General features: G+C 40.4%; 1 protein-coding gene across 27 annotated transcripts in view; it reads left to right on the top strand.

Annotated features, from left to right (window-relative positions):
- dmd (dystrophin) overlaps window positions 1-25,000 on the top strand; it is a 458,768-nt gene that overhangs the window by 305,959 nt on the left and 127,809 nt on the right. For 25 of the 27 annotated variants that reach the window (XM_035998529.1, XM_035998533.1, XM_035998526.1 and 22 more), the window contains 11 exons: window positions 297-472; window positions 2,583-2,730; window positions 3,109-3,234; window positions 5,000-5,149; window positions 5,347-5,445; window positions 5,712-5,811; window positions 8,139-8,308; window positions 8,653-8,770; window positions 10,754-10,965; window positions 11,224-11,378; window positions 12,565-12,754. In XM_035998529.1, the coding sequence (XP_035854422.1) occupies window positions 297-472; window positions 2,583-2,730; window positions 3,109-3,234; window positions 5,000-5,149; window positions 5,347-5,445; window positions 5,712-5,811; window positions 8,139-8,308; window positions 8,653-8,770; window positions 10,754-10,965; window positions 11,224-11,378; window positions 12,565-12,754 (1,644 nt within the window). Of the gene's footprint in view, window positions 1-296; window positions 473-2,582; window positions 2,731-3,108; window positions 3,235-4,999; window positions 5,150-5,346; window positions 5,446-5,711; window positions 5,812-8,138; window positions 8,309-8,652; window positions 8,771-10,753; window positions 10,966-11,223; window positions 11,379-12,564; window positions 12,755-22,336; window positions 22,396-25,000 lie in introns of those variants that run through there. The other 2 variants (XM_035998547.1, XM_035998545.1) reach the window with 1 other exon arrangement.

The raw sequence follows: 25,000 nt of genomic DNA, 5'->3' as shown, positions 1-25,000 counted from the left end.
AAAGCGAAAAAGGAATGATGTTGTTGGTCCTGCTAGGTGAAACTGTGAAACAGAGAAAAGGTCACATTAATTTTTTCTTTCTTTTTTTTAGGCTTTTCCGAACAGAAGACAGCCAGTATCATACACACCGCCATTGTTTGTTTGTTTGTTTGTTATGTTCCTAGAAGTCAGTTCCTAGCATGTTCCTGATGACATCCCACACAGACCAAACAATTAAAAGGCTAATCTGTCTGTGTGTGTGTGTGTGTGTGTGTGTGTGTGTGTGTGCGTGTGTGCGTGCGCGCCTGTGTGTGCAGGACCTGACGGAGGCCGTACCTCTTCAGGAAGTGGTTTTGTGCAGAGTGAACTCTGTAGGAGAGGACATCAGCCAGTTGAGCACACCAGACGATGCATCGCGGCTCCAAACACAGCTCAAATTACTCAACACTCGCTGGGCTAACGTCTGCAAGCAGCTCAATGAGCGCAAGAGGAGGTGTGTATGTGTGTGAGTGTGTGGCTGCTGGTCATGGGTAATCGGTTGTTTGTCTTACTTTCAAATGTCCCTGACAGTACTTCAGGAATAATTTTCTTTTAATTTGTCTCTGTAGGTCATTGTAATAGTAACTTTGTCGTAAAAAAACACAACAAGGTGCCTTTAAATCTGTGGTTCCCAAACTGGGCGGCGCTCCCCTAGAGGGGGCAGGGAGTTATAACAGGGGGAGCGCAGCGATGCTAAATATAAATATCTATTTAGAATATTAAGTTTTATTTGATTTTTGTAATTGTAAAAAATTTTAATTTTGCAAAAAAAAAATTTGTGTGTGTAATTTTGGTATTTTTTAACCTGGACCCTATTTCGCCATGCATTGGTGTCTAAGTTACGGAAGTGTATTACATTCACCATAGAAAAAAAAATGTAGACACCTTATCTCGTAATATTGAGAAAATAACTGGCAGGCATAATTTTGAGATAAATGTATTTGTACTTTGCGGTAGTTCCGATGTCCATTAACTAATACTATAAAGTTACATTAGAAGTATCACGCTAACTTAACCCAGCTGAATTTAATGTTACCTCTCGGTGGTACAATTGATCACTGAGCCATGGCCTACTGACAACTAGATATGCCGCCTTCTAGGTGTTTAAAATTATATCATAATTACGAGATCTGTTCTCAAAATTACGAGATCTGTAGAACTCATAATTATGAGATCTGTTTTCAAAATTACGAGATAGGAACTCATAATTATGAGATCTTTTCTAAAAATTACGAGATCAGGATTTTGTAATTACGAGATCTTTTCTCAAAATTATGAGTTATTTTCTCAATATTACGAGATAAGGTGTCTACATTTATTTTTTTATGGTGGATGTAATACGCTTCCGTACTAAGTGACTAATGTGAACAAATTAGTCCAGCATTGAGCCATAACGTTGTAACCGGCAGCCGCGAACCGGGCTGCAATGTATCCTATAGGGCAGTGGTTCTCAAACTTTTTGACATCAAGGACCCCTAAACTGACAGAAACTAGACCACGGACCCCCATTTGATTAGATTTTGTCCAAGGCTCCCCATCTGATAGGATTTTTGCTTTTAGATGTTTTATTACAGAAAGTCTATGAATAAGGATATATTAAGAATCTATGAAACATTGTGTTAATTATAGATGTAATTATAGTGAAAATAAGTTATTTCACTTTTTGCTGGGGACCCCCTGGAACCCCCTCAAGGACCCCTGGGGGTCCCTGGACCCCACTTTGAGAACCATTGCAAGAGGCTAAATGCACAGCATCAATTTCCTTCCACTAAAAGTGCTGTTTTTGCCACTGACAGGTTCAGAATATTATTCTACTTGTCTGACAACGTTATGGAAAGGATTCCTACAGAGATAGACCGTTTTGTTAAAGAGTAAGATCCTTTTTTTTTTTAAACAAAATCAGCCCCAAAATCGCCATTGCCAGGCTCACCAGACTCCATTTAAATAAACAGTACTTTTAGCGTGTATAGAGCCAGTATATTTTCACATGAAAATGGGTGAATTAAGGGTTTATTTCAACCAAACCAGAGTGGTAATATTTGCAACAGTGGAAAAATGAACCAAGAAGGCTTTTGATAGTTTTATTTTGTTTCTGTCGACTTTTAAAGAAGTGTTGTTCTTACGATAATAAAATTTCAATTTATTTAAATGAAATCTGGTGGGTTTCGAGATAGCAATTTCAGGGCTGTTTCATTTTAATCAAACAGGTTCTTACTCTTTAACAAAAAGGTTGACCTCTGTAGGAAACCTCTCCATGTTGTCAGACACTTAACATAATAATCTGCATGTCAGTGCCAAAACAAGCACTTTTAGTGGACGTAAATTGACAAAATTTCAATTTCAAATTTTTTTTTTCATTCCCGACACAAAAACATGGGAAAATAGGGTCCAGTTTAAAAAATACCAAAGTTACCTTTTAACTCCTGGGGTGAAAGTGAGACCCACTCTGTTGTGTGTGTTATCAAACTGTGTCATCAGGACTTCATGGGGCTATTCCTGTCTTGCGAACATGTCTCACCCTCCTTCCCTCTTTTTTTTTTTGCTGTCGCCCTCGACTCGTGCAGGTCTGCAGAGGCACACACGGTGACTGCAGAGCTGCAGGAGAACATGGGCTCCATGCTGGGCTGGTTGGAGAAAGCAGAGTGCATCCTTGACATCCCTTTGCAGCCTGCAGAGCCACAGCACATCAGAGACACTCTGGGCAAAGTCCAGGTACCATCGAGACACATCACAGCAGTTATAATGTGCATCTCTTGTGTGTGTGTGTGTGTGTGTGTGTGCGCGCGCGCGTGCGTGTGTGTGCGCGCGCGCGTGTGCGTGTGCGTGTGCGTGTTGGTTTGTTTAATGTCATTGAGAGGGTTTTATGGTTTCCAATGAGATGCTATAATATGTCATTCTGAAATTCAACCATGAAAACACTTTTTTGTTAGTGTGTGTGTACGTGTATTTGGATGTGAGTTTACATAATTAGATTGAAAGAGCTTGTGTCTTACATTGCGCTGCTTTAATGATTTTTATTAAATTCAGACTTGTGTGTGTGTGTGTGTGTGTGTGTGTGTGTGTGTGTGTATATGTGTGTATGTGTGTTAGGCGCGTGTGGAGGAGCTTCCTGCCAAGAAGATGGTGATGGAGGACCTGAACTCCAGACACAAACAGATAACACTTCCTGCTGACAGACAGAAAGACATCAGGGTTATCAACACTCGCTGGGCTCAGGTCAGCAGCATCCTCTGTGAATACTACAACTAACAGCACTCCAGCATTTTGTAAATATTCATATTTCTCATCAGAACAAAGCTGCACCAGGCTATTTCTTTCTTTCTTTCTTTATTTTGGATAGCCCCTTGAGTACCATCTCATTTTCAAGGAGGTCCTTTCAATCACTGTCTGAAAATAACAACCAGAGCCATACATGCTCAAAACATGACATTACACAATAACACATATAAAAAGAAAGACATCACAAAAATAAACAAACTCAACAAGACATCATTCACAGTATGCTCCCCCCCTCCAAGTCCACCACCTCCCCAAATTATACAATAAATTACATGGTTACATTGACAGTAATAAGTAATAAGTCCTCATAAGCTGTTCACATAATAATACAGCATTATAATAATATAAAATCTATAAAATCAAACCATCTACATCATTATGTTTTGTAGCTGCACCAAACATCAGACAGACACAGTTAGAGACTAGCTGGTGAACATGTTGATAGTGAAGCATTTAGCAGATAAAAATATATCTATTTTTGTTACTTTATCTATTTTTCTATTTTTAAAGCGACATGCTAAAGAAACTGAATAGTGTTGTAATCATGATTAACTAAATATTACTTTTTCATTACTTCATCATGTTTGTGGCCCTTCAAATAAAGTGCTGGCCTGGTCATCATTGATAAATAAGATGTGATTAATGGTGGCATATGTCCCAATCTTTGTGACCCCCTCAAATAAAATAAAAATGTCAAGACATTTCTTGTGTTCAGACACTTAGAAGTTTGTAAAAAGTAAAATTCATAAATATCCTACTTGGATTTGCATTGTTCTCAGGCGTTACTGTTTAAGGGTGTTTTCACACATGAAAGTCCGAACCAAGGTCCGGACCAAGGTTCATGTTTTTGTTACATTGTATACATTTGATCCGGTAAGTTTTGGTTTCACACTGCAGTTATGCAAGCGCACTAAAGATCTAAACGTGACAAAACTACGTCCTGCCGTCATCACATACGTGAGCTGCGTCTCCAGATACTTATAATTGATTGGTTTGTAGACAGGCTTCCCCGTCCTCTCGTCTCCTCTCTCTGTGTCGGAGTTTTTTCAGCTGACTGCTGCTCTCCCCTACTGCCGCGGCTCTTTTTGTTTTGTTGTGATGTTGAGAAGCAAGACACGGAAACTTTCTTTCTGGAGAATTTATTCAGAGACAAATGGAAACCTACACTGTACATTTACTACCACTTAACAAATAAACTGCTGATGTATTCTCTGCTCTGATAGCCGACAGCTGTCTGCTCTGAGCGCATTCACCGTTACTCTCTCATGTAGCCTACACACTAAGCACCAAGCTAGCTATGGACCAGGTCAGCACTTTATTTGAAGGGCCACAAACATGATGAAGTTATGAAGAAGTAATGTTTAGTTAACAATGATAACAACAATTCAATTTTTTAAGAATATATGTAAACTGCTGGGACTGGTCAGTTTTTTTGAAGAAGACATGAACATCATTAATAAATCAGAAGTCATGATGATTCAAATACCTTAATTGATGCATTAATTAATTTATTGTTGTTGCATTTGTCAATTCAAGTCATACATGAGATACTATTAATCCTTGTACATTACTGATAGTTCAGGAAGTACTAAATTAATGAATGCATGCTTTTTCATGCAAGAATTCATGATAATTCATGTACCATTATCATAAAGTGTTACCGGTGCACATAACTGATAAATCACAGCATGTCTTTCTTTAGGTGTCCAAGGCTCTGCCTGAGCGTCAGCTGGAGATTGAGGGTCTGCTGAGGGAGCTGGAGAAGTTTCAGGGTCAGCTGGACGTCCTCTCGGCCTGGGCGTCCAGCACCAGGGCCAAGCTAGAGCACAGCCCTGAGGAGCCACCACCAAGGGTAGGACAGACAGACACACACACACATTACCATAACATTCAAGCCCAAATTGGCTAAAATTAGTTTTTCCAATTACATATAGCCTACTGCCAGATTTGGAAATGCAGAATTTCAAAAAGCAAGTCCTGGTCCTTTTGAACAAAACCTTTTACATACTATATTCAACATTTGTTTTGTCTCTCCGTTTGTTTCTTCAGCTCATTGAGGAAGTGCAAGTCAAGCAGCCAGAAGTGGAGTTGGTTTTGGAGCGAGCTGATCAACTGTACAAGGACAGTCGTCCTAGCCAACCAGACAAGGTGAGGAAATCAAACAATCCGTCAATGATTTATCTATTGAAAGGAACAGCATTCTTGCAGCATATATGCTTTTTCATATTCCACCAACTGATGTTGCCATATCAAAGAACGCATCTGTACAACTTGATCTACTGTGATTCTTCTGTGATTATCTGTGAACTTTGTTGTCAACATGGAATGATTTTGTGTATGTGTGTGTGTGTGTGTGTGTGTGTATGTGTGTGTGTGTGTGTGTGTGTGTGTGTGTGTGTGTGTGTGTGTGACAGGTGAAGTATGTCAAGCTAAGGGAAGACTGGACTGTGATCCTGGAGCTGGTGCGGCAGCATAAGGAGAGGATGGCTGATCTGCTAGTAGCCAAAAAAGCCAGTAAGACCTAATTTTCTTCAGTGGGTGTGTCAGTTGGCATGTATGTCAATGTGTGTTAGAGAGCTCTGAGTGCAAGAAAGAATTATATTTTGGGTAGTATGGATATTTTAGCCAGCCTTAACCTTGATGATGCAACTTCAGAGGATTTAAGATTAGAGTTAGGGCTAGATCTGAGGTTAGGTTAATTTTAGAACAGAGGTTTAAATATCTTCAACATACAATACATATTTGATCAAAGATTTTTAATGAAAATATTGTTTAAACAAAATCCATCATTTTTAAAAGCTATGTTCTAATTCTAGACTACTAATTGTGTGTATCCTTTTTTATAATTCTATTTTATACAATGCTCAACACATAAATCAATCCTACCAACACCATGGGACTGAGCTAAAGACAGAATTCCCTTTTACAAACAACAGAGGATGCATTTAAAGCAGGGGTTAAAAAACTAATTGCCACAATGTTTTGATAGCTAATATATGGGCATTTTCACTATTTACAAATACAGCACCTTGTTACAAACCAGTAAAATTACTGTTTAGAGGTACATTTATATTTGACAATCATCCTCGCATTTATAAAACAATTTTTACTGCAAGCAACACTTTGACTAGTCTGGCTTCCTGGATGTATAGTGCTGGGATAAAGCCTGGGCACCGTCGCTGCATCCGGGGCTTTGTGCCGCCTGAGACCATTGTGATTAGTTTAAAGAAATGCTTACAAGCAACAAAAGTTTTTTTTCCTCTATCCCAGAATGATAAGCGGTGTAGCCAGATCATACTTCAGCGCTGAGAGAGATAAGTCTAGCTATGCGATACTACACTTTGACAGACGTCTGTCGACTCTAGGTAGTTGACAATGACAATGGAATTTCCAGTGAGAAACAGCAGCTAGTAGCAGTGATGCTTTCCAGCCGCGTAGGCTTCCTTTTTGATGATCATCCAGTGAATAGCAACCAATGAATACTGTTTAAATTGTCTGACTACACAACCTTTCTTCTTGTTTACCATGTGATGATGATGATGGTATGTCATAATTTTTGAGTGGCAATGCATTTAAAAAACACCAGACTGCGAGCAGCCCCTCCTCTTTCACTTTGTGCACAGCCCACACATTGCACAGAGGAACAGAAGCCTGCTTTCTGCTCATGGCAAAACAAAGCAGTTTGTCACAAAAAGACGTTGTAAGGAGCAGGAGGAAGAGAATTCAGCTCAAATTCAGCCATCATTTTCAACCCAGACACCTACTCCTCCACAAGTTTCTCCTCAACAAGTGCCAAGCAATGACCATAGACTGTATATAAAGACTTTAAACACTATAAAGAGAATTTAACATTACGTGGCTGTTAATTCAGCCCTTTCCCCATCAGCAGCACTTTATTCTCCTACGACGACATCCACCCCTCTATGCCAAAGCACACAGGTACCTGCACCTATGAATTTAGAAAAGGAAATTTAAATATTTTAAATGACCAAAAACGTATATGAACCATAGCCTATGTTACGAGGCCACACAGTTTCTGTTTGTGCATGGTTTATGTGGTTTTAAGTTAATATTTCTGAGCATGTTGGTGCCGATGTACCTCTATCTATAGCGTATATATCTGTGTTTGTGTGTGTGTGTGTGTGTGTGTGTGTTTAAATATGTGGCCGCCGTGCCAGGCTATGCTGTTAAATGTTCATCTTGGTGCCTGTAACATTACCTCTGATGATGTAGCCTATAATGCTTGTATGATTACACTGTGGTGCATTCAGGCAAGTTTAGTTGTAGTTGACTATTTAGCCCTCCCTCACACAAGCAATGTTATCATTAAAAAAAATGTAAACATTAAAAAAGCTAACTTTAGTATTCATTAAACAGCTATAAACACACAGTTTCACCATAAAACTTGTGCTTCTTCTTCACCAGTTTCTGTGCAAACTATCCCATTTTAATAAAATCCAGGCCTCTGACCAGGCTCTGTTAGCTAGATGCTAGCAGCTAATTCTGTACTCTGAGCTAACAGGGAGGTTTATATAGTGCAATATTAAACTTTTTCCACCTATTACTTATGGGAATTATGGAGTTTAAGGCACAAAAACAACTCCTCATGTTGATATTCTCATAAACCCTCAGTACCTTTAGTTTGTTTCACCGAGCAAATTGTCCTGGAAGATAAATTTAGACAGGGGTCTCCCACTGGTCTGTTTGCAAGTTTACTTGTGGGTTTATGTACGTTTTTGTTCAGGTGTGAACCCTCTCTGTATATTTATCCTCCCAACAACAGTCTATAACTGGACATGAATAAATTATTTAAACATTGTGTGTGTGTGTGTGTGTGTCAGATGAAAGTTTGACAGGAAGTTCCCAGCCTGAATCTGCGGCGCTGGCTCAGTTCAACAAGTCCTGGGCTGAGCTCACCGATTGGCTGACCATGCTGGATAACATGGTGCAGAACAAGCGTGTGGTAGTGGCTGACCTGGATGACATCAACGACAACATCAGCATTCTCAAGGTCAGGACCTCAGAGATTACTATTAACTAGATTTACAGCACAACAGGGAACTCAATGGGCTTCATGAAAGTAGGACTGGACCAACAGATTTATCATATTTGTGTCCATAATAATAATAATTCATTTTATCTGCTCAACCGGTCAAGGCAGCTGGCCGCCCACGTAGAGTCAGGTTCTGTCCAAGGTTTCTGCCTGTTAAAAGGAAGTGTTTCCTCGCCTCCGCCACACTAAGTGCAATTACTCTTGGGGGAATTGTTGGATCTCTATAAAATTATAGAGTGTGGTCAACACCTTCTCTATCTGTAAATTGTCCTGAGATAACGTCTGTTATGATTTGTTTTTAGGTGTATCTACAGGAGCTGGACCAGCGTCGCCCCCACCTGGAGAGACAAGTCACAGCAGCCCAGAACCTGAAGAACAAAACCAGCAACCAGGAGACCCGTAATGCTATCACTGAACGCAGTATGTCTCTCTCTCACACACACACACACACACACACACACGCACACATCTCATTTGAAAAATGGTGTTTTCTCTTAAAACTAACATTTTCCACATCTCTCAACAAATAAAGCAAATGTAAGCAATGAGACAAATGTACACATCCATCCTCATGTCATTGGTAAAACAAGTTAAAATAAAAATAAGGGCTGGTTTGATCCTAAACTCCTAAATCTTATTCACCTGTTGAATCGTGCATGTGGCACACCAGTACCTTATCTACATATTATGTACATATGACACACCTTGGACACAGATGAAAAGGCGTTGGGCATGTTTAGAAAGCAAAAGATTGAATAGCATCTTTGAATTTGAAAGATGCTGAATTTGGAATATTGCTTAAAGAGAAGACACTTTTTGACATCATTATTCCAACAAGAGGAAGGCTATACACCAGTGATTCTCTTTACAGCCATCTGAAGGCAGCAGGTATCTGTTCCCTCTGCATCTCTAACTAGAGTAATGATGTAAAATATAAAAATAAATAAATACAGTCCCATTTACTGTCAAGCCTTGCACGGCAGATCGGCTGGTTACATTTTGTGCAACCAGCATCAAACTGTTGTAAAATAATGTCCCCCCCAATCTGTTGAAAACAGTTCACACAGCTCCACGAAAAATTGTGAATCACTTAAAACTTCTTGCTCTGCTTATAGCTCCCTCAGCCTACCGTCCGTTTCTGCCAGTCTCTATCTTAAACTCTGGGTAACGTCTCCATCTTAAACACTGGGTAACGAGGTAACAGCTGCATGCGTCATCTTTTTTCAAAGGCTGGCCTCGAGCTCCACCTTTTTAATTATAACAGGCTACAGGTAGCCTATGTGTGGCTGTGATGAGCAACATTATATGTGATCCAAGGATAACAACTTCAGCCGATGTTAATGTGAATAAAATAGCCTACTTACTACATTCCACAACTAACTTTACTGTATTGAATCCAACTACCAGTATGTTTCTCATTCTCTCCCGACCCCCCTGACCCCCCTGGGATTTACGCCTATGAGTATGGCTATGTTCAGAATATTGTGTCGTCCGGCGACTTTCGCGCGCAAAAAATTACCTCTTCTGAAGAGTCCATCATGTTTTTTTAATCCTCTGTGTCCTCCTTGGCTACTAGCAACTGTGTGGAAGAGGGGTGGGGGGCAGCGCGCGAGGTTGGCTTGTATCATGTGGACGTGCCGACAGTTTTGTTGTCATTACTTAGAATTCCTCATGGTGGCGACAGAAACTACACACTATAGCTTTAATCTCGAAATTTCTATGTTCATGGTGTCATGTCGTGGTTATGATGGTGTCATTTTAGTCGTATGCACACCCTTTCAAATAAATACATTTTTTGTCAACAAATACAATTTGCAGAGCCAAACTAACAATAAATATATGTACTAACAAGAAGTGTGAGTGTATCAAAGCCTGATATATCTTATTTGTTTATCGGTCATAGAGCTCCATCGTTGTCCAAAATCAGTGAGCCACACTGTTGCACTGGGGTGACATGCTCCTTCATTAAAATAAACACACATACTGTTTGGTCTTGTTGACCATATAACAGATATAGAATTAGACAGTATTATCCTTTTAAAATAGGTATTTCATAAGCCCAAAGATGGAGTTTTTCCGCAATGCCACTTTTCTACTTTTTACACTTTATTTTTTACCTGTGTGTTTTACCAGGAAAAGAAGGGCCACAAATCCTTAATAAATATCTCCCAAGTGTCCAATTATAATTTATGCCTTTGACATTTTGAGTGGGCTTTTTATATGTTATAAGTCTCACCACTGGTAAGGGTAGGTATACACACGTTGACATCTTTTTGTGGTAGCAATTAAAAACATGTCAGCTAAGAGATGCATGCTACATAAAAATCAAACAGAAAAACAGCAAAGCAGTATCTTGAACATTATATTAAAACAGTTTGCTGTTCTTTCTTTCTGTCATTATAGTTGACAGGCTTCAGACTCACTGGGAAGACTCTCAGACCAAACTCTCTGATAGGACAAAGCAGCTCCACAATATGCTGCAGGACTCTACTGATTGGCTGGATGCCAAGAAGGGAGTGGATCACCTCATCAAACGGGCCAGTGAGAGGTTGGAGTCCTGGCAGGAAATCACATACACGGTGGAAGCATTGAAGAAACAAAACGCCGAACTGAAGGTTGGGTTGGACATCCTGTCACTGACTGCATAAATGTCTTAAACAAAAAATTATGTTTTGTGTCTAAATTAGCATAATAAGTACTCATAATTAAGATGCACACACCATTTTCCATCTAGCATGTGAGAAATATATTACTCGTACTGGGGGTGACTCAAAAGACATTTAAATGGTGAGAGTGAATCATCACATTTTAAAATTGTTTCAATTTCCTTCTTTTTTTTTCTCCTTTCCTTCTTCACACTTATCTTTCCTCAGCTCTTTGTAAAGGAGCTGGAGCAGTGGCAGGGTCAGGTAGATGAAACCAATGCACTGGCTGACAAACTCCTAACACTGTATGCCAATGACGACACACACAAGGTCACCCAGGTCAACAACAACATGGTGGCGACCTGGACACACATCAACAGGCGGTAATGACACAGACACTAAATGTATATAAACACCATTATACCACTTGTTTGAACACAAGACAGAAAGACTAATTCTAGATGCAATCGATACGGTTTGAGCCACTCACATTCCTGATGAAATAAGAAAGGAAGCCTTACTGTTGATCATTCTCTGTTGAAGCACAGGTTGCTTATTATATGAATGTTGGACTCTGTGTGAAAGTAAGTGGGCTCAGTTTAAATTGCCTTAATGTATATACTCATTGTTATGCAGATAATGTAGTTTTGTATATCTGTTGATGGAATTTATAACAGTCTAGATAGATAGATAGATAGATAGATAGATAGATAGATAGATAGATTTTTATTGATCCCATAAAAATGGGAAATTCCAGTGTTGCAGCAGCAAAATACCAGACACAGCACACATACAGAATATACATGAAATAATAGGATACAATACACATGAAATAATAATAGGATATAATATAACAAATAATTTAAAATATATACAAGTTGGGAATAAAAATGTACAACTGTTTAACTAGTATTGAGAAAGCTGTAGATAAACCTATTGTGCAAGGTGCACTTAGTGCAGTTGTGATGTCTATGAGTCTTATCTAACACTCAGTGATGAAGTGTTAAAAAGTTTAATTGCCTGTGGTAGGAATGATTTCTTGTAGCGGTCCGTGCGACATCGAAGCTGTCGGAGCCTCTTAGAGAAGGTGCTCCTCTGTTGGACCAGTGTGGGGTGGAGAGGCAGTCTCAGCTTTAAAAATGGGGTTTGATATAAAAAAATCTTTAGGATTATAACTGTAAGCAACATATTGAAAACCTTGTGAAGAAACTGGGAATTAAGTTAGGTTTTTATTTCAAATACAAATCCTGTTTCTCTCTTGAAGCTAGGAGAAGGCTGGTCGCTGCCAACTTTTTACTGGTTCTCTTTTATGGTGATTTGTTTTTTTACATTAATGCATCCAAGCATGGTGTCTCCACATGTTAGAATTTATGAGCGTATGCCAATTGAGTCACTGGTGTATTTTTATTAATAAAGCCATTCTGGGAGAACAATCATATTCTTGCAAACTTATTTTCTTCGTGTTTTCTGATCCAGCCACTTGGAATAGTCTGCAATAGGGATTTTAATTGATGACTGTAATATCTCTGGTGGAATCGTGTCATGTGTGCCTCATGTGTGTCTCTCCAGTGTTTTGGACAGAGAGGCGGCTCTGGAGGCAGCTCTGAAGCTACTGCAGCAGTTCTACCTCGACCTGGAGAAGTTCCTCAACTGGCTGACGGAGGCTGAGACGACCTGCAATGTTTTAATAGATGCCACCAACAAGGATAAAATGCAGGAGCAGCCGGAGGCAGCCAGGAACTTGCTAGCACAGTGGAAGGTAGGACACACTGTAATATATTCCTGTTCCACAGGAGTGTGTGCAGAGCTCCACCCACTGAGGAATTTTGAGGTCACACTTTTTAAGATGTGACTGAATGACCTGGTTATATATTGTGTTATGACAAATTTTATTAGGGCCCAAGCCCCGACAATTGAAATTCAAATGTTTTTTCTTCATGGTCGTCTTCTTCTGATTATTAAGGCCTGAGCACCAACATTGTCGGGGGCGAAGGCCCAAGGGGGTAAGCTTCTCCTCAGACCGCGAACCTCCTATGGCGCCATTTTAATGCTACAAAGCGATCACCCCCCGTTAGCATTCCATTGACTGCCATTCATTTTGGCGCCACTTTGACAGCGAACAACTTTACATCTGAAACGTTTTAAAGACTCTATTTGTCCATTGTTTATTTCTAAAGAAACACGACAATGTATAAAAGGCTCCATTACCTTGTACCTCACGTTATGGCTCCGTAGCAGACGTTTTTGTAAAAATAGGCTAACAATTGTGCCATAACCACGCGACTTACTGTCACATAGTAGAGGAATTACCGTATAGTACAGGAGAAGCGTGCAGGCAGTTTCGTCTCACATTAGCTGTTTAAGTGTAATTACTAATGTTAACTAGCATTTTAGTTAGCAGTAATTAGCCTGTGCCTATGTTATCTCCTTACATATACCTACGCTCTCCGTCTCTGCAAGATTGGGAATGATTGAGATTTCTCTTGGCACAGCTACCAGAAGACTTACAACTTTCAGACACGTTGCTCACGGCACATTTACGTCGTCTCTCTCAGTTGGAGGCTGCGCAGTAACGCTCAGCGCTCACCGGAAAAGTGCTTCTAACGGCCTTCACTGGTCTCCGTCCAGAGCAACGGGATCTGTTGGTCCATTCTTATATACAGTCTATGCGAAGGCCCTATTGAAATTCTAATGTTTCTTCTTCTTCTTGTTATTAGGGGCCTTTGGCCGAGCACCGGCCAAAGGCCCTATTGTATTCCAAAGGATTTTTCTTTTTATTATTTTATGTCTTTGAGCACATTTTGAGGTGCTTGGGCTCCTCAAAAATGCACGAAAATTAGTATGCATGTCAGACTTGGTGAAAATTGCGATCTGATATGGGTCTCAGTAGCCTAGTTGACACCAGACTCTTCTCAGTTGTAACTGAGAGTGGGTCTGGGAAAGGTTTATTAGTGGGAATGCTGTTCAACAGCATTCCCACTATTGTTATTCCTTTCGGCCATTTTGTTTATTCCGTACGTTTTTTTGGCTCTCCGTAACTTCTGCATACGTTCAGCTATTAAAACCATTCAACTTTTAAAATGTTCAGCTCTTTCAGCTAATGATGGGACTTCAACCTTTTTTCAACTATTTATACTTTTTAAAATATTAAGCTTTTTATGACTTTTTTTTAACATTGAAGTCAATGAGAGCATGCTTCAAATCCTTCAAATCTTCTTCCGCTCCCAAAATTTTCAGCCCCTCCATACTTTCACCTACAGACACCAAACACACTTTAAAATGTTCACGAAAACTTCAGGTATCTGGCTATATCTTTTCAGTTTGATATCTTTTACAGTTTTTGTGAAAAAGCTGTTTAAGTTTAGTGATCATTTCAGGATTTTTCTGCGTTTCTAGTGAGTGTGTGTTGCGTCTGCCAGAGTGGATGATGTCATCGCTAGAGTGCAGCACCTTTAAAAAAAAATATCTTTGTCCCCTCTCTATAAATTGCTCTCACGCCCACAATATCTACTTGTCATACACAATTTATACATCAAAACGTAGGTATTTTTGTCTAGTTTCAGCCAATGTGCTCAGTTATGCGATACGCCTTATACTTTTGGCTCAATGAGCTTCCAAACAACAAGAGTTCCACATCTCCTTCCATTCACGGCCATGTTAAACGTCCTCCACATTTCCCAGCGAAACGCAGAGCGAACCACTTTTTTAAATCGCTGATATGCCCACATTTTTAAGTTTATCAACATAAATTTTACATGAATACGTTCACAAAGGCCTTGTGGTGGTCACGATTACATCATTTCACCGATAGCCCTTATCGTTTTAGCAGTCTGAGGCTTTATTTGAGAGCTTGCTCTGTGTCTTTGAATAGCTCCAGTCTGGCACAGCTGACAGTTTCAGCAGGTGACACGGTCGTTAACCTGATAAAAGATCAAAGAGATCTCATCACAGACTTCAAAGGGTGTTTTCACTGGTCATACGTTACCATGACAACCCTTTCACAGACAGTTGAATTGAATACTACAGGCAGTAATATGAACATTAGTCTACATCTTTAGTGTTCCACTTCTGTCTGACTGTCTCTGTCTCTCTCTGTCTCTCTGTCTGTCTCTCTGTCTCTCTCTCTGTCTGTCTGTCTCTGTCTGTCGCTGTCTCTGTCTGTCTCTCTCTGTCTCTCTCTCTCTCTCTGTCTCTCTCTGTCTGTCTCTGTCTCTCTATCTCTGTTTCTCCCTGTCTCTGTCTGTCTGTTTCTGTTTCTACCTGTCTCTGTCTCTCTCTGTCTCTCTGTCTGTCTGTTTGTTTCTCTCTGTCTGTCTGTCTCTGTCTGTCTCTCTCTCTGTCTCTCTGTCTGTCTCTGTCTCTCGCTGTCTGTCTCTCTCTCTCTCTCTGTCTTTCTCTGTCTGTCTCTGTCTCTCTGTCTCTGTTTCTCCCTGTCTTTTTCTGTCTGTTTCTGTTTCTCCCTGTCTCTGTCTCTCTGTCTGTTTCTCTCTGTCTGTCTGTCTGTCTGTTTCTGTTTCTCCCTGTATCTGTCTCTCTCTGTCTGTCTATGTCTCTCTGTCTCTGTCTCTCTGTCTCTCTCTGTCTGTCTCTGTCTCTCTGTCTCTGTCACTGTTTCTCCCTGTCTCTGTCTGTCTGTTTCTCCCTGTCTCTGTCTCTCTCTGTCTCTCTGTCTGTTTTTTTGTTTCTCTCTGTCTGTCTGTCTCTGTCTCTCTTTGTCTGTCTATGTCTCTCTGTCTCTGTCTCTCTCTGTATCTCTCTGTCTGTCTCTGTCTGTCTCTGTCTCTCTGTCTCTGTTTCTCCCTGTCTCTGTCTGTCTGTTTCTGTTTCTCCCTGTCTCTGTCTCTCTCTGTTTCTCTGTTTGTTTCTCTCTGTCTGTCTGTCTCTGTCTGTATCTCCCTGTCTCTGTCTCTCTCTGTCTGTTTGTTTCTCTCTGTCTCTGTCTGTTTCTGTTTCTCCCTGTCTCTGTCTCTCTCTGTCTGTCCATGTCTCTCTGGTTGTTTCTCTCTGTCTCGGTCTGTCTGTCTCTGTCTGTTTGTCTGTTTCTGTTTCTTGTTGTTATTCCCTCTTCCGTATGTTTTTTGGCTCTCTGTAACTTCTGAATACGTTGAGCTATTAAAACCATTCAACTTTTAAAATGTTCAGCTCTTTCAGCTAATGATGAGACGTCTTCAACTTTTTTTCTACTATTTATACTTTTTAAAATATTAAGCTTTTTATGACTTTTTTTTTTAACACTGAGGTACATCAATCAATGTGTCCGTGAGGTAAACACTTAACCCATATTCGCTCCAAAGGTGTGTTACCACTGACATGTATAGATAGGAAGTTGTTTCCTTTTCTCTTTTTTCCTCTCCTTTTATCTTTCCTCTCTTTTCCTCTCTCTCTCTTTCTGCTTGTTTGTTCTATGCAATGGATATGGCTGATAATAAGTCTTCTTAGTCAATTCATTGAAACTTCCACTTTTGACAGTATTACAGTTTAGCTTCCAGCTTTTCTAAAATGTATTTCAGCTCTTAACTTATGTGCAGTTCAGCTTCCAACTTCCAAGTTTTTCAGCCGTGTAGTGCAATGCATTTGAGATTTTTCAAACAATTTGTTCCATATTTCTGCATTTTCATCAATGTTTCTCACAGCATTTGTAAGTTTTCCATACTGATTCATAATTTCAAATAAAATATTATATAACATATAAATTATTTAATACATTAGTGGCGTTATTCAACTTTTTAATGAAATTCATACTCATTCTACCGATTTCCACTTTTTTAACTATTCTCACTACTTCAACTTCTTCTTACTGATTTAAGCTATTCAACCAGTTTAGCTTTAGCAATTCAGCTATTCAGCATTCCCACGCATTTTCCGCAGGAAATGCATTTTCTAGTTGACAGTTTATTTCCAAAGGGGCGTCACCAACGGACGCCGCTCAAATGCCTCTGGGCGCATTGGATAGCGCTTCGGTAGCCGTCATGTTGAATGTAAACAAAAAGCTGCTCACCGTCGCTGCGCTATCGTCGTCATGTAAAGCCCGCTTCAACGGTTGTAATTGGTGTAAAGCCTGCCTCAGCGGTTGTGATTGGTGCCTCGATTTTGGGGACATTGGAAATGGGTTTGAATGGGCTCTTCGCCAGACTGACTTGCAGAGCAAATCTCAAATTTGCCGTAAGTTCGTCAGGGTTTACCCAGGCTAGGATCTCGGCCTTGGCAGGGTGAAATTGGCTCGATAGTGCCCCTACCAGTAAAAGTTAAAGCTCCCTTCTTTAACTTTTTCGTAGAGGCATGCAATTTGAGAGGCATATGTATTATATCCAGACATACAAAAAAGCCTGTAGGAGCCACCCCCTAAACCCAACAGGAGGTCCGCTATATTGAAATAAATTTAAATATTTTGGATGATTTTGACAATTTTTAGGGGTTGTACTTTAACGAACTCCTTCTACAGATTTAACCCAGTTGACTTCAAAATTAATTAGTCAGTACAATCTAAAGACCTTTGCAAAGTTAAATTACGAAGCTTTTTATTTTTTACTATACAACAGAAAGTTACAGTCGTTACATTTTGACGTACTTTAACTGACCGCTTGACCAGATCCACCTCAAAAGTGTTCAGGAAAGCCTTAAAGGAGAATTCCGGCCAATTTTTACGTTAATCTTGATCGCTATAGATATGCGAGTACTTTCGATTGAAAAAAACCCGACCTGGATCGGTCCTAGTAAACTGGAGTTGCTGCAGCTACCTCTATGAGCTTCCACTGAGCTAAAACGACAGTTGTCGGGGAAAGTTTTAGAGTGCCTTTGTGCCTCTTAACAGACACAACATGCAATTAATATGTCTGTGCAACATGAACAGGGCCCTAACGTGACAAAAAATGAGTTTTCAACTCAGACATTGTTTAAATTCACCTACCTTTTCTCGATCCTGCCGGTGGGTAGTTTGGCCTGTTAGCTGCTAGCTGTTAGCTGCTAGCTGCCGTCCGTGATAAGTGTGTTCAGCCAGGCTTTTGTGAAAATCATCGATCACACAAAATGGATGAGCTAAAAATACACACGGAACTGCCGTGTGATGATTTTCACAAAAGCCTGGCTGAACACACTTATCACGGACGGCAGCTAGCAGCTAACAGCTAGCAGCTAACAGGCCAAGCTACCCACCGGCAGGATCGAGACAAGGTAGGTGAATTTAAACAATGTCTGAGTTGAAAACGCATCTTGTTGTCACGTTAGGGCTCTGTTCATGTTGCACAGACATATTAATTGCATTTTTTGTCTGTTAAGAGGCACAAAGGCACTCTAAAACTTGCCCGGACAACTGCCGTTTTAGCTCAGTGTAAGCTCATAGAGGTAGCTGCAGCAACTCCAGTTTGCTAGGACGGATCCAGGTCGGGTTTTTTCAATCGAAAGTACTCGCATATACTCTATAGACCCTTTGTAAACACGTCACATGACCACGTGACGGCGCCATGACGGACGCCGGAAGCACAGGCTAAACAGTAGTAGACGAGCGGGAAGTTTCATAGTTTCAATCAGTTTGAAATATATAACACTAAATAAACTGTATTTATGGCTTTATGGCTTCTTCTATTGAACAACAAGTTGTCGTGCCGTTATCGGTCGAGGTAGGGCATCTGGTAGGTGCTCACAAAGAGCAGTATGTGGAGAAGTTGGAGATGGCAGGATTGGATACCGACCCTTAATTCTTCCTACCTCATTTTCACGGACCTCATTAAATCACCGAGTCTGCCCGACTTCAGTCCACACGATCTGTAACACTATGTGGTAAACGGGGTATCCCCATATACTGGTGCTGATCTCAAAGCTTTTAAAAGTCTGGATGCTTACCAGTTCTTTGTAGCTGGCTAGGTTACAGGTACGCGATGCTATGCTAACGGCAGGGGGAGGTACCTCATAATGGCAAAGATAAGACATCAATCTAGGGTTTATTTTGTAGCTAGCCGGGGTAGGAGCTCCGCAGACCCGCAATTAACTTGTTTTTTGGCCTTTTTGAAGCTAGTTTCCGTGCCATGTCATCTTTAATTTAACCGATATTTTTGTATGTGTGTTAAGTTAAATGATCAAGGGAACGTCTTTCTTTTTTGGATATACATAGCTAGGTCAGTGAATAACCGATGTTAGCTAGTTATGTGGGTCATCATTGTGTTGATCCTGTTAGCAGGAACAGCTGGTTAGCACGGCAGCTAGCTGGTTGAGGATAATTTTATTTATCACTCATTTGAAACAGAAAGGCAATACATACACATGCTTGTGTTGGTGAGGATTACTCTGCAGATTGTGAATGTGAGAACACAAATACGAACGAAAACGTACGAGTTTAGCTTGCCGTCCGTCTACAGCATAGCTCTTCTGCCGTCCGTCATGGCGTTCATAATTCGCACGAGTGGAGCGTGACGTTACGTGCAAAGGGTCTATAGCGATCAAGATTAACGTAAAAATTGGCCGGAATTCTCCTTGAAGACCTTGATGATGCTTAAACATTTTTTGTCGAAGTGTGTCGCCCTGGCGGCACAGCGAACTTCGATGAAACAGTAAGTTGTTATAACTCGAACGTACATTGTCCTATCTGTCCCAAATCTTTCATACATGATGTTAGTCTAGGCCTGAAGTGATCCACGGGTCAGGCTTTATTATAGTAAATTGGCTCAAAAGCGCCCCCTACAACATTTCAAAGAAGTAGTCTAGACATATGAGATTTGGTATGCATGTGTATCATGTTCAAACTAACTACTCCACAGGTGAAACCTGATTGACTTCAAAATTGGTCAGTATAATTTAAAGACCTTATTAAAGCTAAATTGCGAAGCTTTTTTGTTTTTATCATATGGTGTGGGCGTGGCTAGGTGTCAAATTACTATATAACACCAGAAAACAGCTAAGTGTACATTGTCCAATCTGACCCAAACCGCTAATACATGATGACAGTCGAGGCCTGAATACATCTGCATGGGTTTTAGGCTTGCTTATGGTAAATTGGCTCAATAGCGCCCCTACATAATTTTCACAGAAGTAGCCCCAGCATTGCGTTTTATGTAGATGTAAGAAATTTTGTTGGCATATTGTTGGCATGGTATCATGGCCAGACTTACAAAAAAAGCCTCTTAGAGTCATACCCTAAACCCAACAGGACGTCAGCAATATTCAAATTAATGTGCAAATATGGATGATTTTGACAATTGATTTTGACTACTTTAACATACTACTCTTAACCAGATCGACATCAAAATTGGTTAGTACAATCTGAAGACCTTGCCAAAGCTAAAATGCGAAACCTTTGCACTTGCGTTCAACGATGTGGGCGTGGCTGTGTGTCAAATGACCATATAACACCACAAAACACGTAGTTGTTTATAACTCAGGTGTACAATCTGTCCAATCTGCCCCACATTTGTGATGCTTGATAAGAGAACAGGCCTGAGAGCATGTACAAGTCAATAATGAGTTAAAGTCATAGCCCCACCTACTGGCAACAGGAAGTAAGCCCTGACGAAAATCATTCCATTTACCTGAAATTTACATGATGTGGTTTAAACCACCAAGCAACAAGTGTGTTCTCTAGCACCACATAGTGGAAACAGGAAGTGGTGCACAATTTGAAATATGTTATTTCCAACACTATGCACTATTTGGAGGGAATTCATTTTAAATCTTGCGTGGAGTGTTCGACGGTCATGGAAATACACGGCCGCATCGACAGCACCACCGACGTGCACAGAGTGCGAGGGCCCGTTCATTGCTGCTTGCAGCTTTAATTGTCATTGAAGCTTTTGTTCAAATGTTTCCAGGCTAAGACCTTCACAGACAACATTGCTAGTTGAAGCATACATAATCAACACAGTGAATTCAGTGCATGCAACAGCTGCATTGTAACACAGTGGGAATCTTTTCTTATTTGGAATTATTGACCTTTTGCTGGAGGCCACTATAGGAATGATTTTCCAAAGGACAGCATACGATTTCTCCCTGCAACATGTATAGTTACACTGACTAGATAGTGCTATCTATGTCCATATCTTGAGTAGACCAATTTTACGAGCGATTAATTGGAAGTATATAACAGTATTTGTTTTTCCATTCATCCATTGCCATTCAACCTCATGCCCTATCCATGACAGCTTTTAGAACAGAGTTTTTACCAGATGTTATGTTGATCTTTAACAAAGCAAGGGATCAATTTTATGTTTGTGGCTGCAGGAATAATGATTCATTTGGAACAGAAGTAGAAGAATTTGGTAGATCAGCACTGATATTGAACGGACAAAGAAAACGGCATCACCTACAGAAACTCAAACTTCACCAACAGAAATATGTCATACTCCTGTCCACAGCAGTGATCAAGAAAATGAAAATGTTAATGATTGCAACATTTTATCATGTGAGATCTATCAGACATCCAGTACATTTCCAGTTTGTGACCTAGGTCTTTAGGACTCTCTTCCTTGACTCTCTGCCCCGGCTGGTATGACAGGAATGCTGACATGGCAGCATAGAGAGATCTCATTGGCCAGTCAGTGCCTGGCAGACAAATGCAAAATCCCCCTAATGCATTGTGGGTGTTGAAGGGAAGGCTCTGTTCTGCGAGAGAACATATTTTCACCCTCCGCCCTCACCCTGCACCCAAACGCACTTTCTGGTGGCATGTGCATGATGCACCGCATACACACACACACACACGCACACACACACACACACACACACACACACACACACACACACACACACACACACACACACACAACGTACATACTGTGAAGGAAACACCCAAGCACACATGCAGCATTTTGGAAATTCATTTTCAAATACACACTAACTTTTCACACACACACACACACACACACACACACACACACACACAAACACTCACTCACTCACACACAGCTCTGTCAGTACAACAGCAGCACTGTATGCAGAGTTGAGATAGTCTTCTGTGTCCAATTATATTGGCGGACGGCAACACAGCGTAGCATTCAGGCAGCGCACACACTCACTGGAAACAACACTACACGCAGATAACGTTTAATTGGAAAATGAGCACACTCATCGTTTTATCATCCTTTAATGTTCTATCTGCCACTCTCCTCCTTCTCCCTCTTTCTCACTCCCTCTGCTGTTCAAACTCACTCTGACTCACACCCTCCAACTCTGTCTCCCTTTTATGGCTGACTAACTCTTCCTCCCTTCCTCTTTATCTCAAAATGTCTCTCTTTGTCACACACACATTTTAACAGAGGGCATTCTTATGAAGGCACATTGGGAGCTGATCGTGAGGGACTAGAAGAAGCAGAAGATGATGTGTCTTCTTTTTATTCTTCTTCTTTTTGACGTCTAGTTTTGGGATTCCAAAGTAAAGTTTTGAGGATGCTGCGCAGGAAGGTCTACCATGTTCAGGTTGGGAAAGAAAATTAAGCGCTGTTCTTTTGCAAATAAGCATTGTAATCCTAAATTCAGGTATTTCATTTTTGGAAGAATGTGTCATCTTATTACAAAAACTTTTTGACTTATAAAATCAAGCTAATTATTGAGTGTTAGTAAAAGTAGCTTATAAATTGTAAGAATTTCAACATTACTACACAAGATGTTGTTTGACATGTTTTGGGATTTTTGGTATAAATCCACTAGTTTTGTACACCAACAAAGGAACTTGTCACATTGTGGAAAAAAGTTTATATATAAACTAAAAGTCTAAAAGTAAGCCTGATTCTGCTCCAACTGAAAAGCAAGTAGGGGAATGTTTTCAATACAGATTTAAAAAAAGGCATTAATGAAATTAAATGTGAAAACCATCAATATAAAATAAAGACATCAAAGTTTAAGTTCATATGAAGGTATACTGTAGGGCTGGGATTGATTCAAATGGTCAGGGAACATTTGGATCAAAGGAAAAACTTTCTAGAACTACATTTAATACATTAGCCCGTCTTATACTACACTCCACTTCCCCTGTCTTCAGTGCTTTCTATTTGTTCTATTCTTGTCTGTGTCCTATTCTTTGTTGCAATGACCCATTTTCCCCCTCGGGTAGTATTATTAGGGTCCAAGCACCGACAACGTCGGTAGGTGAAGGCCCTATTGAAATTCAAATGTTTTTTCCTCTTTTTTTCCTTTCTTTTGATTATTATTATTCTATGCGTTTGAGCGCAGTTTTGAGGTGCTTGGGCTACTCAAAAACGCACGGAAATTGGTACGCATATCAGACTTGGTAAAAATTGCGATCTGATATGGGTCTCAGACTTGGGCTTGGCAAATTGGCTCAATAGCACTCCTATCAGTTTTCAAAGTTAAAGCCCCCTCCTTTAACTTTCACGTAGAGGTGTGACATTTGGTAGGCATATGTATTTATGCACTTGTATAATGACAATAAAGAGTCTATCTATCTATCTATCTATCTATCTATAGTCTATAATCTAAAGACCTTAGAGAAGCTAAATTGCTAAGCTTTTTACCAAACGCCAGTGGGGGCGGGGCATGGTGTTGATTTTTCATGTTTCGCCATGAAACAGGAAGTGGTTAGTAACTAGACCTACATTGTCCAATCTACTGCTCAGGCTGTATAATGGCGTTTTTCCACTACATGGTACCTGCTCGACTCGCCTCGTCCTCCTTTTTCCATTGCAGATTTAGTACCGCCTCATGCGTGAGGCGAGCGTGGCTGGTCGTCATAGTGACGCCGCAACCTAATGCGACACACACACAGAACGTCGAACGTGTGTTGTTTTTGATTCTCGGCATGTGGCTGTTGCCACAGCCAGAAGACACATTTTGTTTCAAAAGAAGCTTGAGGCAGCAAAAAAACTCTAAACTATTTAAAAATTGCGGGTTTGTTCAGGACACCCCCGTCTGTCGCTAGCAATGATGACAGTGATTAGTGATGATTCTCTCCGAGCTATCAGTAGTCTGCAGGTTTTCACGTCACCTTTTGGTATCGCCTCAGCTTGCTTGGAACCTCGACGGAGGTGATACTAAAAAAAGTACCTGTTGGCAGGTACCAGGTACTTTTTATCATAATAGAAAACCAAAAAAGGCGAGTCGAGCTGAGTCGAGCAGGTACCATGTAGTGGAAAAACGCCATAAGCGTCCTGGCTTGAAGACATCTACATGTCAATATTGAGTTATAATCATAGCGCCCCCTACTGGCAACAGGAAGTTACAATTGTTACACTTTGATGTCCTCTACCTAATGGGTTTACCAGTTCTACCTCTGACGTGTTCAGGAAAGCCTTGATGATGCTTCAATTTGAAGATTGTGATTTTTTGTCTGAGGACGTCGCCATGAAGGCAGAGCAAGCTTCGATGTTACATCATGAAAGAGAAAGTTGTTGTAACTCGAACATATATCGTCCTATCTGCCCCAAATCTTTCATACGTGTTAGTCCAGTCCTGAAGTGAATCACATGGGTCTCAGGTTTGATTATGGTAAATTGGCTCAATAGCGCCCCCTACAAAACTTCAAAGAAGTAGCCCCTGCATGGGTTTGACCTAGACATTTGAGATTTAGTATGCATATGTATCATGTCCATACTTACAAAAAAGCCTCTTGGAGCCATACTCTAAACCCAACAGGACGTCAAGCTATATTAAACTTAATGTGCAAATTATGGATGATTTTGACTAATTGCAGACTACTTTAACGAACTCCTCCTACAGATTTAACCCAATTGTCTTCAAAATTCAAAATTGGTCAGTATAATCGAAAGACCTTGAGGAAGCTTAATTGCAAAGCTTTTCCTTCTTTATCATACGGTGTGGGCAAAGCAGGGCGGCAAATTTTGGTGTTCCCTTGCCAAACAGGAACTAGTTTGAAACTAGACTGTACATTGTCCCATCTGCCCAGGCCTGCTCAGGCTTTATAAGGGTCCTGGCCTGAAAACATGTACATTGATACATGTATCAATATTGAGATATAAGCATAGCGCCCCCTACTGACAAAAGGAAGTTACAGGCGTTACACTCTGATGTCCTCTATCTAATGGGTTTACCAAATCCACCTCAAAAG

The sequence above is a fragment of the Sander lucioperca genome, chromosome 24, assembly GCF_008315115.2.
Source record: "Sander lucioperca isolate FBNREF2018 chromosome 24, SLUC_FBN_1.2, whole genome shotgun sequence".
Lineage (NCBI taxonomy): Eukaryota > Metazoa > Chordata > Actinopteri > Perciformes > Percidae > Sander > Sander lucioperca.
This window is presented reverse-complemented; position numbering and strand designations above follow the sequence as displayed.